General features: G+C 37.3%; 1 protein-coding gene across 1 annotated transcript; it reads right to left on the bottom strand.

Moving 5' to 3' along the window:
- Positions 1–2,767: 2,767 nt before the first annotated feature.
- hes5.1 (hes family bHLH transcription factor 5) lies at positions 2,768–4,803 on the bottom strand. Its single transcript, NM_001044415.1, has 3 exons — positions 4,704–4,803; positions 4,402–4,567; positions 2,768–4,090 (listed from the first exon to the last, which is right to left on the bottom strand). The coding sequence occupies exons 1-3, from the start codon at positions 4,755–4,757 to the stop codon at positions 3,846–3,848; spliced, it is 465 nt and encodes a 154-aa protein (NP_001037880.1). The 5' UTR covers positions 4,758–4,803; the 3' UTR covers positions 2,768–3,845.
- Between the last annotated feature and the right edge of the window lie 12,885 nt (positions 4,804–17,688).

Here is a 17,688-nt window from a genome sequence, read left to right as displayed (position 1 = left end):
ATGGGAAAAATTCGGATTGGAAACGAACATTTTGCGACTTTTTTGTATTTTTTGCAATTTTTTCGTCGCCGTTACGACTTTTTCATAAATTGACGTGACTTTTTCGTAGCAGTTACGACTTGCGCGCATTGTCGCAACTTTTTCGTAGCCGTTACGATTTGCTCGTATATTGTCGCGACTTTTTCGTATTGAGCACTCGTAAACGGCGGGCAGAACTTTCAGACTTTGCATGATTTTGGAAGCCTCCCATAGGACTCAATGGCACTCTGCAGCTCCAACCTGGCCCAAGGAAAGTCACGATACTGAAGCTTGAATGAATCCGAAACTTTTGTACTCGGCGCAACAGCTACGGAAAAGTCGTGACAATTCGCGCAAGTGGTAACGCTACGAAAAAGTTGCGACAATTTACGAAAAAGTTGTAACGGCTACGAAAAAGTTGCGACAATTTACGGAAAAATCGCAAAATACTGATCATTACGAAAAAAAACGCATTCGGATGCTTTTCGGACGTTCGTGGATTAGTAAATGTGCCCCTTAGTGTGAAAGACTGTGGGATCGTTTTAAAAAAAGGTATAATCATTGGGAGGGGGGATGCCAAAATGTTAGTTCTCCCCCCAGTAAATGTAATCACTTACTTAAAATAAGACAGAAGAGGAAGACAATTGTAGGTAAAAAGCTACTACAGAAATACCCCAGTCTGATGCAGTTTTTTGCTAACAGGAGCACCTGCCTGGGGTATTAGGTAAGCAGTTATAATCACTGGGGGGTGGGGGGTGCCTAACAAAAAGGTTTTTTTGTTTTTGCATAATAAAAGAAAATGTAACTTTAAGTAACTTTCTAATATATAATAATAGAAACTGTTCAGGGCTGGGTATCCTGTAAGGTATTTTTTCTCTAATAACATTTGTTACATTGCTCAAACCTGTAAATTGATAATCAGCCTGTGTACGCTGTAACAAGAGAGCAGGCCAATTCTAAATTTTAAATTCTATTACAGGGACACTAAACCAAACCATAAAGCTGTTCCACTGCTCCCCCAGTTCATAAAAAACTTCTGCATTCGGCATGATTCTCAGCCTGTGGATAAATGCAGGCTAAGTATCTGCCCCTACGTTAGCATCAGCCTTCTTTCTTACCTGGACCCGGACCCAGTGGGTCTGATTGGCTGCAGGTGGTACTCCACAAAAATCCACCATGTGTGCCTGCACTCAGGCTAATGCAATGGTTTCAGTTGTAGGCAAGAAAGAAGGCAAGGGGCAGATTCTCGGCTTGCATTTTTCTGTAGGCTGAGAATCAGCCCAGTGTGGCATTAGCCTAAATTATAAATGCAAAACAATTCACCAATGGGAATTCTACTAACCAAAACATTTTTATAGAGATAATTACCAATAAGAATGCTGATGATCAGCACCATGGCAGGCAATGTTTGTTTTCTTACATATGGAGATTATTATGTAATTTTGGCTTGATTATATTACACTGGAATTAAACATGGGGATAAAGGACAGACTTGTTCACTGCTAGGAAAACTGTACTTAATGCTTTCATCTCCAATTGCTGGAACAAACAACATGGAGCCATATTTCTACAGATCACCTTTGGAGGCTTTGTTTTGTCTTCATTATTTATTATTTATAGTTTTTGAATTATGCGCCTTTTTCTTCTGACCCTTTCCAACTTTCAAATGAGGGTCACTGACTCCAGCAGCCAAAAAACAATTGCTCTGTAAGGCTGCAATTTTATTGTTACTTTTTTTTACTTTTTTTTCTATTCGGGTCCTCTGCTATAAATATATCAGTCTCACATTCAAACAACTCCCTGATTGCTAAGGAAATATGCATCCCCTGATAGCAAAAACTGGAGGGCCACTGTGGGCTATCAATGAACCAGCTCTATACCCCACAGTGGCAGATTTTCTGCTACAACCCCCACATACCCTGGATTGGAGTTCTTCACATGAGTGATAATAATACTAATGAAACCAGCATAGTCAATATATATTAGTATTCCTGCCCTTTACATGCAGACTTACAGAGTCTGGCTGCGGTAATGATGCCATTGTAAGTGCCTTGGCTTGATTGTTTGGTCTAGAGGGGGCCCCGTTCATTACTGCCCTGGTTGGAAATATATTAAAGATGTCTGTACCATCACATTCGAGCTATCCTAGCATTGACACTTTTTGCCATAACTAGATTTTTTATAGGTTATATGCTTGCAATTTTTATATTAAAAATATATGTAGGTGTAATATGCAAGAAAAGTGATGAATAGTGCAGTTCTACAGTGTGTGTACCTGTCTATATCAAATGATTTTGCTGGTATACAACTTGAACAGACTAATGCTGAGTTGAATGTTTTTATTACAATACACAACATTATTACACTATAGGGGCATATTTATTATAGTGTATAAGCCAACTGGACTGGTGCTGTTGTCCATAGCAATTCAATATGAATGGTAACCAACAAGTTAGAAAATAAATTCATAGATCTGATTGGTTTCTATGGGCAACATCACTGGCGATGTTGGGTTATACACTATAATACATATGCCTATATGGGTATTTGTGTGTGTATACACCTGGGATGTATAAGTCGCAGACCCTCTTCCCATCAGCTGTCCCAGAATCCTATAATAGCCAATGAATGCTGGAAGCTATAGGTCATCAAAAGCTTGGTACCTTTAGACACGCAGATGTGGTGACATACATATTAGTGCAGAATTGTTATTTCAATTAATTCAAAGAAAATTCATACAAAAGCTGAATACTGTAGAAGGAATATTTTATTTAATCCTTGTGCTCTATTCCTTTAAAATAATCAATGTGTAAAATACAGTGACACATGTCAAACATACACAATGGCTGTCCTATAAGGACAATTTACTCATTGTAACTGCATGCGCAGCTACCAGATGAACAAAAAATATTTCATACAATGTCTTTTTTAAAACAAAAAGTTGTAGGATCACATAGAGTAGACATTTCTTTAACAAGAAATAAACTTGCAAAGCAATTGCAGCACATCTTTATAAAAGATATTTGAATTTTTTCAGACTTTATTAAAGATACTCTCTAATTAAATTCTGCTCTTGAATATATTTCCCTCGAAAATGTAAGGCTACTCGCTGCTAACTTCACAGAAGTTATCACAGAATATACAGATGGGAACAGCCATCTACAGAATGAAAAGACTTTTCCTCTCTAGAAATACTAGTCTATCATTCAAAGAATGATATGCTATGGATAAGAATATCCTTTTAAACATACAAATAATGCCATTCTATTCGAATACAATTATAGGGTCTTCTTTTGCAGGTAGAGAAATCAAATTGTACAGTTTATAAATGAAACTTGAAGCAAAACCATACCTAATTCTCTAAAACAGAGCCCTAATATACATATTACCCATATGCTACAAAGGCAACTTCACTGAAGTAACAAGCTGAAATGGGGGTTGGTATAGTAGCAGCCAGTGCACTGCTGTATCTAACGATACTGTTACGTATGGCAGCTGAATGTACTATAACCCCATTGTACAATATCCATATAGATCTATAAATATTATAGAACTATTCTTCATAGAAGATAAAATAAAATGTAAATAAATTACATCAGTAATGATACAAAATTATCAATAATGATAAACGCTTATGAAACTCATTGAAGGAGTTAATGTGCATCCCATAGGATAACGTGCATGCTTGTCAGAATCAAGTTTTTTTTCCAGTTGTTTCACAACATCCAAGCATATCCATGTAGAGAATTAGGAAAGCATTCCTTACTGCTAGAGGAATATGTGACTTTAAGTCATTTTCCCTCTTGGATTCAATAGTCCATTGGAGTTCACCACGGGCGCCATATTTTGCTGGGGTTGCTTGCCAGAGCTGCTTGTTTGGAGTCAGAGACACTGGGGATGTAGGTGAGGGGTGCAACAGAGAGCTTCTGGGGTGCTTGCAGGTGCTTTAGCAGTTTCATCTGGGTTTCTCCACTTTCTGGGTAATAGCACAGAAACTGCACGGCTTCTCTTAAACAGCTTGAGAACCCTTGCTTGTAATCCTGCTCCAGTTTTGCCAGATTGGGGGACTGACCTAGTGAAAAAAAACAACACAATAGGTTAGGAGCATATTCCCATCACAAGTTTCTAACTCTAACACTATCTCTAATACAAAGCAAAATGTAAAACTCCTAATAAAAACGTTATAACTAAAAATAATACACTTATGCTTTTTTTTTTTTTATTTTAATTTACATTAATTACCCTTAACCATGGACCTATGTTATGGGGGTTTTTTTTGGAAAACAGTAAAGGATGGTAATTCTCATGCTCTGTAAGGCTGTGAGTTACTGCTGCAGGTTAAGTGCTTTCTGTGGGGAGTAAATTAATATATAGGATACTCACTTTTTTGCTGTTGCAGGTAGCTCACTGCCATCTCAAGGATATCAGCCTTCTCTAGTTTGACATTGGGTTCCTGCTTGTGAAATTCTTTTTCCAAGAGAGCTTTCAGCTGCTCAATGCTGTTGTTAATCCTGTCTCTGCGCATCTTTTCCACAATGGGCTTTCTCAGCTATAAAGAAAAAGCAAGAATATTAGCAGTGCAACATTAAAGTCAGTGTAGCATTACACCATGTACATATTCCTTGGCTGTAAATGGGTGCCTTCTGATAGCCAGTTCATTTTAAATACACCAAAGCAATACTTACTTTGTTTTTTTCTTTGCAGGAGAAAGTATCCACAGAAATGCTGGTAGGAGCCATGATCCAAAGTGTGTGAGAGCAGACTGCACTGTGAGCTGGTGCTGAGCTGAAGAGGATATGAGCTCTGGAGCCTGTGTGCCTGTATTTATACCCCAAAGTGTGCATACAAATGCATGAGTCCCAAACCTGCTAGACTTTCCCACACTCGTTAAGCCAATACATGTATTGAGGCAGACAATAGAGCAGGCATCTATTACAGCATGGTAAATTGACTGTGAATTGCCTGAGGATAATACCCTGCTCCCAGTGGAGCAGGTGGAGAGTGTGTTACACAATAGAGACAAGCTTTAATATGAGGTGGGAGAATGTGGGAAAGAGATTCCCATCACTATAATCAAACTGGGGTTGGATGGGAACATCAACTCTGCAATATGCTGCTCTTTTTGAAGTGTGCCTTGGCAGTCTTGCACATATGTGGTAGAACCAGATGTTGTACAATAGGGCATTACTACTCTACATAAGCCTCGGCGGGAAAAATCATGTTAGTAAAAGATATCATTCAGGTTACCTGCAAAATCTACAAATTCAGTCTCATGCAGGGTGCTATATGAATGCACTGTATTATACGGTGCCTCATATAAATATTATGGTAGCACTATATAATGAAGTTATATATGCTAGTTGCATTATTATTTTCCTGTATACATATCCCATAATACATAATGTATCTTGAACTTATTATTGGACTCAATACATTCCTAGTTTTAACCTGGGTTATTTTACCCGTGGTTTTACAGCTGTTGAATATCTACAGCACCAGCAACTTGGCCAGGAAAGTTTTTAACTGTAGTTTAGCAACAGCTACATAGCCTCAGGCAGAAACTATACTGTGTAGGCAGTTAACCATGCCCTGCCTTATATCTTATCAGTACAGGTATGCAATTCGTTATCTGGAAACCATTTATCCAGAAGACTCTTGACCATCTTGGCCATCTCTCAAAGACTCTCCCAAATTAATTAAATAATTACAGTTTTTAAATATTATTTCTCTTTTTTCTGTAATAATAAAACAGTACCTTGTTCTTTATCCTAAGATATAATTAATCTTTATTGGATGCAAAATCCTAACATGTTTAAAGTGATACTGACACTAAAAAACGACTCCTCAAAATATGAATGTACATAAAAAGTTGCCTATGGGTCATGTTGATTTTCGCTGAGAGATTTGCTTTTGTAAGTAATTGTTACTTGAAGTTCCTAAACCTGACTGTTTTGCCAACCTGACTGTCCCTTCTGAGCCTGTCAGTTATAGCTTCCAATGCTAACAGCCTCCAGCTGGACAAATATGGCAGCCCCCTTATAGGGGGACATGGGGGATCAGACAGGTAATATAAAAGCATTGGACAAATACTTTTATAGCAAAAATGAAGGTCATGCAAAGACAATATTATGATAGATGTAAAAAAAGGTTTAATTTCTGGTGTCAGTATCTCTTTAATTCATGTTTGAATGATTGTTTACTAGACAATGTATGGAAATCCAAATTACAGAAAGACCCCTTATCTGGGAAAACCCAGGTTCTGGGCATTCTGGATAACAGGTCCCATACTTGTAAATACAGGTATTGGAACTGTTATCTGGAAACCCTTTTACAGAGAGTTCCAAATTATGGTAAGGCCATCTCCCATAGATTCCATTATAATAAAATAATTCTAATTTTTAAAAATGGTTTCCTTTTTGTCTGTAATATTAAAACAGTACCTTGTACTTGATCGCAACTAAGATATAATTAATCCTTATTGGAGGTAAAACAATCCTATTGGGTTTAAATTATGTTTTAATAATTTTGTAGTAGACATAAGGTTTGGAGATCCAAATTATGAAAAGATCCCTTATCAAGAAAGTTCCGGGTCCCAAGCATTCTGGATAACAGGTCTCATACCTGTACCAGTTTACAGAAGTACACCAAGCACATAATTCATGAGTAGCAAGCTTAAATCAGTGACCTTTATTCTTTACAAATTAGAGGGCTAATTTACTGTGGGCCCAAATGCAAGAGCACTAACAGAATTAAAACTGCAACATGCACAGAGTACTTGTTCCCAGGACAATATATTGTCTAGGTTGCACCTTGTACTGGAATAAAAATACAGAGCAAGAAGCAGTTCTGTCATTGCAAAGAAACCCTTTACCTTCTAAAAGGAGGTTTTAAGTCTGAGTCTATGCAAAGTTAGCCCTGTATCCAAAGGTGACTGAGGGAGGATTCTCTCTGGAGAAATTCAGGGATGGCATTCCACATATAAAGAGCATATACAAAACCTCTATCCAAATGTGTATGTAACAGATAAAAGCAAGTGTGCAGCTAGACTGCATTATTACCATAAGTAGCCATTTAACCACCACTGTTTCCTGCTGTGCAAAGTTTTGTTGCTTTGGCCTAAGGCCTTTATCAAAGCAAAAGGTGAGGAATCAATAAACATCACAAAGCCAAGTGAGCCCCTCAGAGAAGACTTGCATTGTGTTTTTGGCTTCTGTAGCCAAAGTGAGCACTTAACCTGGACTTGAAATATGCTGGAGACCCCTCAGGGGTCCAAACAGTTAATTCTCATGAACAAAAACATTTAATTAATTAAATGTACACACTCTTAGTTGAAACAAAGTTGAAGCTGAGATCCTATTTTATAAGCAAATAAATGAACAAACCAAATAATATAAGACAAGTTCAATTTGCAGTATGAAAAGGCATAATAACATTAAAACCGGTTTATTTATAGTGATTTTAGAGGTTCCTAATACTACTCAATCCCTTTCCAATAAGCAACTCCCTTGGTGTCAAGGGGCATTACTTTCCCAGGTCTCTGAGTGAAATGACAATGCTAAGCGATCAATGGGCTTCTTGGGAAAATACTGATCCAGATGGCCTGTAGGGATGGGAATTGCTGGTAAGTACAATGGCAAGTTAAACATCATCAGTAATTCGCCTCTTGTAAGACACACTTCTTTTGTCCACTCCAGTGGAAGTTACAAATAGAGGGAAAACAGTGGGGGATTCTGAGAAAATTCCTATCCCATTGAAGGCTACTTTCTCAGAGTGTGGGTGGACAATTTGATGTTTCCGTAGAAAGCTGAATTTGTCATTGTATTTTGTAAGTCATTAATGCTCTAATTGCTCAGTTCTAACACACAATGAAGCTGAAAGTCTGTCTAACTTCATAGTTTTTGTATAGAACCAGCCATTTAAAATATACGTACATTTATTGATTCATAAAGGTCTGGTTTGAAACAGCAAAGTAGAATAATGTATACAGATAACTATGTACTTTGTTAAACAAACTCTTAACACTGTTCAGTAACACAGTACTTGATATTCAATGGTGCACTTTGTGGGGTTCACCTTTGAGTTAACTTTTAATATGTTATAGAATGGCCAATGCTAAGCAACTTTTAAATTGGTCTTCTTTATTTATTTTTTTATAGTTTCTGAATTATTTGCCTTCTTTACAGCTTTTAAACAGGGGTCACTGACCCCAGCAGCCAAAAACTATTGCTCTATGAGGCTACAATTTTATTGTTATTTTTTGACTACTTATTTTTCTTTTCTTTTTGTCTTTTATGTAATTAGGACAAATAATAGTAATAAAATATAGGAATATTATGCATAGTTATAACATACTAAGTCATACTTAATCAAATATCTTTAAAATGCATTATCTTAAAGGGGTTGTTCACCTTCAAATTAACTTTTAGTATAATGTACAGAGTAATATTCTGAGACAATTTACAATTGGTTTTCATTTTTGTATTTTTTTTAGTTTTTTTAATTATTTTACTTTTTGTTTATCAGCTCTCCAGTTTGGTAGTTTCAGCAGCTATCTAGTTGCTAGGGTCCAGTTATCTTAAAAGTAAGACTTATCTAGCCCTTTCTTTTGGCAGGTGCAATCTTCATAGACAATCAAAGGCACAGCTTCATCTGTTTGTAGCCACTGTAGATCCCTGACCACTGGAGTTTACCTGTCATTATTTATGATAATGGAAAGAGGACAATTTTAATAAATAGCCATCTGTTGTTTATTTATTTATTTAGCAATTAGTTTCTTGCTTACACACTTTGCCCATTGTAGATAAATCATAATAATTTTTTTCCTCCTTCTGGCTCTCCACGTGGCAGTTCTTATACATCTTCTTCCTGTTCAACATGTCACATTGCATTTCAAAATCTATCCTGGAACAATGCCACACTACAGCTGGTTTTTACAGTTGGAAGCAGTTCATTTACAGGTGCATCTTCACTTTTGGATCACTTTCATTTCTCTGTTCTGAGCTGGCTTATTACACGATGAAACAAAGCTGCTGGGTCACCTGGATAAATATCAGAACAGAGCTTTCAAGAAATCTTGCTATAAGCTGTGCTCAAACACAGCTGAACATTAAGTAGCCGCTATTGAGTCACTAAGAGTGTGTAACATATTCTCACTTAACATTAGTCATGAAGTGAGTTATTATGACGTTTAGTCTTCTTGTCCTTGACCAATCAGGGAGGTGTTGGATATTTGCAGAGAATTTATGTTCTTATTAAAGCCATTTCAGAGTACAGAGACCTGCAGCTACCCCCACGAATACAACACTGCCTGTGTGGCCTGCAGATAAATTAGAGAAATGTGCAGACACTTATTTCATAACACAAACTAATTTAATATTCAAAATTCCTTATATTTTAAACCCTAAAATACCTTTAAATGACTTGTTGCATTTGTGTCAATGTGTGTCACTTTCCAACAAGTATATGTCTTAATACAGATATTTTGGTACCACCCATATCATATTTTCTAAAGCATATTCTATTTCTCTTCCTTGTGGAATAAAATAAATATATTTTATATTCAATTATTATTAGTATTATAAGTGTTCTAATTTATACTAATATTTGTACTAATTTGTTAGGCATTCAACATGTGTGTGTGTGTGTGTGTGTGTGTGTGTAACTGCCTTATAAAACATTAAAATAATAGGCCTGCAATTTCTAGGTATGAAGATTACCTTATTCTAGATCAGTGCTGTCCAATTTTTCTGTGTAGAGGGTCAAGTAACAAAGTAACAAATGTTCTAGGATTGGATTATAATAGAAATGATATCATTCAAAGGAGTAAGTGTCCAATGAACAACACATGAGCACACAATCCAATGTTTTAAATGAAAATTAAGTTGTGGGCAGAAGCTGTTTAATTTCTCCTTTTCAGCATCAATGCATAACTTGGCTATGTAGAGTTTGGGAGTTCTGAATACTGTTTCTGGTTTTCTACACCTGCTTTTTGTATAGGTTAAATTACCTGCTCAAAGGTTTGTTTCACCCATTTCCTCTGCCACTGGGCATTCATTAGGAGTTACAGGCCTAACATCATTATGTTGTAGGACTGATAGCCAGATGGTCTGAATAGAGGGAAATTTCCCTTCCATTCACTCAATAAAGCAGCAGCACTGATGTGCCTGCTAGTAAAAAGCCACACTTCTTTTGTGCAGAGAAACCATGTTGTCATTCTGTGGGAGGAGGATCTGTGGGAAAGTAGAAGAAACTCTAACCCACACAGCCTAGCGCTAATAACCTCGTTGTCAGCCAACAATTATTTGTATGCACCATGAACTCCCCCTGCTTTCTTTAGTCAGTTCTCTTCCCATTGTAAAGCTCATGGACACAGTATGTTGTGAGGCACTTTCTCAGGGAGCCTTCCTTTACCTACACAAGGGAAGCTTATTCCAAATGTTTTATTGTCTTATTTTATACACTGCTGGAAATAACACATGGGTTTTCTTTTCTTCTTGCTTACAGTTATAATCTGAAAATTAAAAAAAAATGAATAATGTTAAAAAAGGTGGGTAAATAAGCCAGAAGAGTATAAATCATTCCACTTTAATAGTACTTATTTATCAAAATATAAGAAATTAATAAGTGTTTAAAGGACATGGCAACCCAAAAAAAAAAATTTTTGCCTAATAAAACAAAACATTATTCTAGACAACTTTCCAATATTAAATTTTTATTTAGTGCTTTAAAAGTTATTTGTAAATGTAATTGCTATTGAAAGCAGATTTACTTAACTCCTTGTGTTAGTTTTTAAACAATGTTACAAAAGCCTCCAGCAAGGAAGGTCTGTCAGTCTGCAGCCTTGTGTTACATTGTTTCAAAAGTCAGAGCCCTCAGGACAGAGAATAGAAAAAGACAAGCAAACGCTGCCATTAAAGGGGTAGTTCACCTTTAAGATAACTTTGATATGTTATGGAATTGCCAATTCTGAGCAACTTTTCAATTCGTCTTTACTTTTAATTTTGTACTGTTTTTAACTTATTTGCCTTTTTCTTCTGCCTCTTTCCAGCTTTCAAATGGGGTCACTGACCCCAGCAGCTAAAAAATAATTGCTCTGTGAGGCTACATTGTTATAATTCTTGTTACTTTTTATTACTTTTTGTTACTTTATCTTACTATTCAGCGACTCTACTATTTATATATCAGTCACTCTCTCAAACCACTCAAATTGGACCCTAACAACCAGATAACTGGTGAAATTCTAAACTGGAGAGCTGCATAACAAAAAGTAAAACAAATACAAAACTACCAATTTCAGATTGTCTCAGAATATTAGTTTACATCATACAAAAAGTTAACTCAAAGGTGAACAACCCCTTTCAAATTTCTTGCTACCCACCCCTAACCTTCTCTATCTGCCACTAGCTCTTCATATTAGCCTTCCTATAAGCACCTAAAATTAGAGACGCATGGGTTGGCTATACCTATTTGTTCCTATGTCATCCTACCTGTCCTTGTTTCATATTCCTTTAGCTAGCCATAGATGCCCAGAACAGTATAAATCATTCCACTTTGATAGCACTTATTTATGAAAATATAAGAAACTAATAAGTGTTTAAAGGACATGATATTTTACATTAATCAGTTTCAGAAGAACGTGACTATCAGTATAGTTGATTGATTGAAAACTAATACAACTGATGATCTGTTTCCACTTAATTGGAAAAAGTTGGCACATGAATACAAAAGGCATACCCTGGCATATCATGTCTAGGTGCCAGCCCCCTGGGGAACTAAGAGTGACAGATCCTATTCTCTTCCTATGGTGAAGTAGGTGAATGTAGTGTGCAATTCTACTACACAGTACAATCCACCACCCAAACAATTACAGAGGGGCACAAAGGCTGTGTCCCTAAGTGTCTGTGGCAGAAGCTGTTTGTGCAGATATGCTGAACTTGGCTGTGTGTCCCTTCTGGAAATTGCATGCATTGTGCTAGCATTAGATCCAGTAGTGCCCATTGCTCTACCTCATTTGTGTATATAAAAGGTAAGCAATATGCAACCTAAGTACAGTTCCCAAAGTCCTCTGCCAGCTTTTGCCTTACGAGGAAACGTTAGGCAACTAGGGAAAACAAAGCAACGTGTACGCCAGCCCGCCAGTGATTCACATTCTTCCTGGTGGGAAGGCATTTGGGGGAAATAAGTCACCAGTGGTAGCAAAGATTTATGGCAGGTGATGAATCTCCCTGCATGCCGGTGCCTTAAAAGGAAGTGAAAACTAAATTAATAAAAAGTACCATTCTTTCAGGATATGATACTGAATTTGCAGAAGAGCAGACTTCCTTGCCTTACTGTTAGTAGATTCATTTTATACCACTTCAGAGCTTTTAGCACTTTAATGTTGACTTAAATGAGTTGTTCACCTAAAAATCAACTTTTAGTATGATGTAGAGATTGATGAGCCAATTTGCAGTTGGTCTTCACTTCTGATCTTGTGTGGTTTTTGACGTTTTGTTTAGCAGCTCTCCAGCTCTACGTTTGGACATCGATTGTACGTTTAAATGTAACAATCTGAAACTAACATTTAGACTGAAATTGCAGGGTAAAGCCCTACACAAAATACGCACACAGATTTGATAATTATTCAACCAAAATTTTCTAACCTGTCGATCGAATACATGACTGATCACCATGGTACAAAAACTAATGAGACGATAATCCGGAGCACACGCGGCCCGAGAATCCTAGGCTCGGCCTGCCACTGAACTGTAACCTTACAGAACAATAGTTTTTTGGCTTCTGGGGTCAATGATCCTTATTTAAAAACTTGTTTAAAAGTTGCTAAAAATTTGGGCATTCTATAACATACTAGGGGGCACATTTACTAATCCACGAATCCGAATCACGAATGGGAAAAAATCGTATTGGAAACGAAAATTTCGGAAGATCGCAAATATCACGAAAATGCTTACAAAAAAATCGTATTAGTCACGATAATATCATATTGGCGATCCGAAAGTCACGAAATTTTCGTACCGAACAATTGTAAACAGTGGTAAAACCTTTGCGATTTTTTCGTGCAAACGTCCGAAAAAGTCGTGCGGCATACGAAAAAGTCGTTTGCCGTACGAAAAAGTCGTGCGGACGCCCGAAAAAATCAATGAAAATATGCTCGGAGCGTTCGTGCTTTTGTAAATGTGCCCCTAAAAGTTAACTTAAAGGAAAACCCCCAAACAATGTAGGTCTCTATAAAAATATATCACATAAACCAGCTCATATATAAAACCCTGCTTCATCTATATAAACCATTTTCATAAAAGTATTCTTTTTAGTAGTATGTGCCATTGGGTAATCCTAAATAGAAAATTGCCATTTTAAGAATTAAGAGTTCTGCCTTTTGCATCCACACTTCTTCCTGTTACAGTTAGAGCTGCATTATTTCTGGTCATGTGATCTCTGAGGGAGCACACAGCCCATCACTAAATGGTGGCTTAAGGGAAAAGATATAAAAGGCAATATTTACTGATATATACATATTCCATTTTGGCAAGATTTTTTTAAATAGATCACTTATTATAACATAAACTATCTGTTTCATTCTGAGGGTATAGTTTTCATTTAAATGTGAACCACCCCTTTAATACAGAACACAGAACCAGTGTAGAAACTGAAATTGTGCACTATTTCCCTTTGCCATGCTCAGTTGACAGGAATGCTGGTAAATGTATTCCTGTAACAGGCTTGCTGTCTATAGCTACACAACATCTTCCTGAGCTTAGCAACTCTTGCCCTAGTTCTGCTAAATGGAAGCCAATTTTGGATTATACAACATAGTCTAGGTAGCTTTTCAGCAATTCAAAGAAAAGATCACACACTTAAAGAGACATGTCAGCTCAAGAGTGGCAGCCATTTATTGCCTCAATTAATGAGACAAAGGCCCAGAACTCTTTTGGCATGTGTATGTGAGTGAAAGCTGTGAATATATATCCTGTGATAAGCCCATCTTGCAAATTATTCCTGACATCTTGCACCAGCCGAGTCTTGCTGGGGGTCAGATCTTTCCCAGGTCCTCTACACATGACTGTTGTCTCTGCCTTTTGTTCAGCACACTTCATTTGTTCATGGGAAAAATAAATGTAATCTTTCTATTTCATTGCCTTACCCCAGGAGGTGGAGCAGCAGTGCATGTATTGCTTACACACACTCCTATCATGAAATTATCTTACCCTCTGTAGCCCATACCAGCACTTTTTTAAAAGTTTTCTTTAATTTACTTTGAAAACAATATTTGCTTCCTGTCTTTTGCTATAGTAGGGCAACTCCTATGTTGTAACTGATGTAGGAGGATGTCAGTGTAGCCGTGCTGTCATGGGTAAAGGCAGGGAGTTGGGTTTATAGTGGCTGATGTTTATTAGGCACATTAGTCCATTTGATCTTTTTAAATAATGCATGTCAGAGACAATTTAGAGTTTAGTAAGATGCAGAGATTGGTATGCTGGTACAGGTATGGGATCCATTATCCAGAAACCCAATATCCAGAAAGCTCCGAATTACGGAATGCCTTTCTCCCACAGACCACATTTTAATTAAATAATTCGGATTTTTAAAATTGATTTCCTTTTTCTCTATAAAAATAAAACAGTGCCTTGCATTTGATCCCAACTAAGATATAATTAATCCTTATTGGATGTAAAATAATCCTATTGGGTTTAATTAATGTTTTATTGATTTCTTAGTTGCCTTAAGGTATAAAGATCCAAATTATGGAAAGACCCCTTATATACCCTTGGAATACCCTTGGTCCCGAGCATTCTGGATAACAGGTCCTATACCTGTATTTGCAGATTGGTATTTTTTTGTTTCTGGCTTATCTGATTGCTAGGGAACTTATCTAGCAACCAGACAGCAATGTGAATAGCAGGCTGGAAGCAGAATAGGGGAATGGTCCCATTTTTAAAGGCAAACTAAAAATGATTCGCAAACCACAAAAAATAAATAAAACCAACTGTGATCATCAGAATATTCCAGTCTGCATTAAAGTGAGCTGGCCTTTATGCATTCTATTCTGCAAGCAGTACATGCTACTGTTATTTGAAGGATGTTCCGTCTACATTCTTTTACATGTTGTTTCTGAATTCACCAGTCTGTTTAGTGAATGACAAACAAGACAAAAGATCCTATGCACTCACCTATTATAAATATGTACATAAGTAAGACATTGGGGCACATTTACTTATCCACGCTCCGAGCGTTTGTTCGATCGGTCCAATTGTATTTTCTGACACTTTTTCGACGCTTGCACGACTTTTTCAACACTTACACGACATTTTCGACGCTTTTGCGACTTTTTCTTATTTTTTGCATGAAATAATTGGATCAGTTTTGCCGCTGTTTACAATCGTTCGGTACGAAAATTTTGTGACTTACGGATCGCCAATACGATATTATTGTGACTAATACGATTTTTTTGTAAGCATTTTCGTGATATTTGCGATCTTCAGAAATTTTCGTTTCCAATCAGAATTTTTCCCATTCAGGATTCGCACTCGTGTTTTCATAAATCTGCCCCATTCTGTGCATTAAGCTACCAAGATATGCCCTCCCCTTTAAGCAAAATAGGGATTGTTTGTCCATATATTGCAATATATTCAAGCTGGCCAACTATGTCTGATTCATTAAGAATTCTGCTACTTCATTATACAGTTTTACCAAAATTCGTCCCTTTCTTTCTACTGCAACAGCTAGGCTGCTGATGCATGCTCTCATCCTATCCTGACTGGACTACTGTAACCTGCTACTAACCGGCCTCCCTAACTCCCATCTTTCCCCCCTACAGTCTATATTAAATACTGCTGCCAGAATTCTCCTCCTCTCATGCAGGAGAGTTCAGGTCCTTCCCCTGCTAAAGTCCTTATCGTGGCTTCCTATTAAACAAAGAATATCTTACAAACTCCTTCTCTTAACCTTCAAAGCCCTCCATTCCTCTGCTCCTCACTACATCTCTTCTCTTGTGTCTCCGTATGTTCCTGGCCGACCCCTCCATTCCTCACAGGGCAATCGTTTGGTTGCGCCCCCCACTACTACTGCTGTTTCCCGCCTTAAACCTTTCTGCCTTGCTGCCCCTTACATTTGGAATGCCCTCCCTGATTTCCTCCGGAGAGAATCCTCCCCCAGTCTTTTTAAAACTGAACTTAAAGACTACCCTTTGGAGCACTCGCCCAGCACCTGATCTGGGAATCAGCACTTATATTATAGTGTCATCCACTGTGACCTACAGCACTTATACTGCATTTGCCTATTTGTGTCTGTAAGTTAACCTCCCATATAGATTGTAAGCTCTACGGGGCAGGGACCTCCATCCTCTTGTGTTTTTGACTCTTAACTTATTGCAACTGTATTTATCTTGTATTTACCTGTATTTATTGTTATACTTTGTATTTATCTATTATCTTAATAATCCCGTTTGTATTAATGTATTCTACTGTACACCGCTGCGTACATAAGTGGCGCTTTATAAATAAAGATATACATACATACATACTTCAAGGTTACTCCCAAATGTTTGCCCTTTTTATTGGCCACCACTGGGATCATCGGACTGTAGCTGGAAATGATGGGAGCTACAACATTAAGCTGGCCACTGCTCAACTTGTGAAATACTGCAAATCATTTATTTGTTGCCAAACAAGCTAATCTTTCACTGTTATGCCCACTTTAAGAAGGGGAATATCACGCTTTTCTGTTTTTTTAGCCCTCGGGCCAAAGATTGAATCACAATTGCCACTAGGCAGGGAGTCGGACTGAGGACCAGATCAACACTCGGATGCGCTCTTTAATATAAATGTAATATCAAACCTGCCCAATCGACATCTGGAAATATTTGTCTGATATTGGTTGGGTTAGGGCTGTCATAAGCACCCACACACAGGCAGATAAGCTTCTGAATTAGTCTGAAGAAGCCAAATCACCAGCTTAAACATGCCCGTGTATATGGCCACCATTACTTATAAGCTACAATTAGAATTTTTTCTTTAAGCTTCCACATTAAGCACCCATTCTGGCATTCTAACACATCTGCTTATAACTTGTTATGATAAAGGTCTCAACTGAGATCGGTCCTAGAACCCCTGTCCAAGCTTGACTTGTAGACATGGGATACTGTGACTGCAGGCAGAACAAAGGTTCTACTGTATATAAAATAAAGTATGACAAAAACAAGAATAATTTAAGATCCACAAGGATCACATTTTTACTTAATAAAATTCAAGACAAACTTTACCCTACAGATAAATGTTGCAAAACCAGTCTGGCTCCTTGCTATCTTTCCTGGCAACCATTTCCTGGCATACTTTAAAATATATAAAGGTTACTAGTCTTAATGGACTAAAGGAAAATGTCTTTAGTAGAAAGTACAGCAAAACAAGAGATAAAATAGACATTTCAATGGAATGCAAATATGCAACATCTGCACTCACTGAGACATTTTGCAGCAAGCGGTGATTAGTAAACTGAGGCCTAATATTACACGTTACATGTAAAATCCATTACAACCCAAGCCTGCATGCTGCCAGTTTGAATGAAATTCAATTTAGTGCTTTAATTTAGTGCATTTTTATGTTGGAGCTTTCACTCTTGTTTTTTCTTTTATGAAACCATGATATGAGTTTGCACTGGACTTTGCTGGGTATGTTT

The sequence above is a fragment of the Xenopus tropicalis genome, chromosome 7 (genome assembly GCF_000004195.4).
Source record: "Xenopus tropicalis strain Nigerian chromosome 7, UCB_Xtro_10.0, whole genome shotgun sequence".
Classification (NCBI taxonomy): Eukaryota; Metazoa; Chordata; class Amphibia; order Anura; family Pipidae; genus Xenopus; species Xenopus tropicalis.
Note: the sequence above shows the minus strand (reverse complement) of the source record. Positions and strands in the feature narration are given on the sequence as shown.

Bases quoted from the DNA above. Each gene is read 5' to 3' on its own strand.
- hes5.1 (NM_001044415.1), bottom strand. From the start codon at position 4,757: ATGGCTCCTACCAGCATTTCTGTGGATACTTTCTCCTGCAAAGAAAAA. The intron at 4,568-4,703 runs GTAAGTATTGCT...TTTTCTTTATAG, and splicing joins CCTGCAAAGAAAAAAACAAA to CTGAGAAAGCCCATTGTGGA. The intron at 4,091-4,401 runs GTGAGTATCCTA...TTTTTTCACTAG, and splicing joins CTACCTGCAACAGCAAAAAA to GTCAGTCCCCCAATCTGGCA.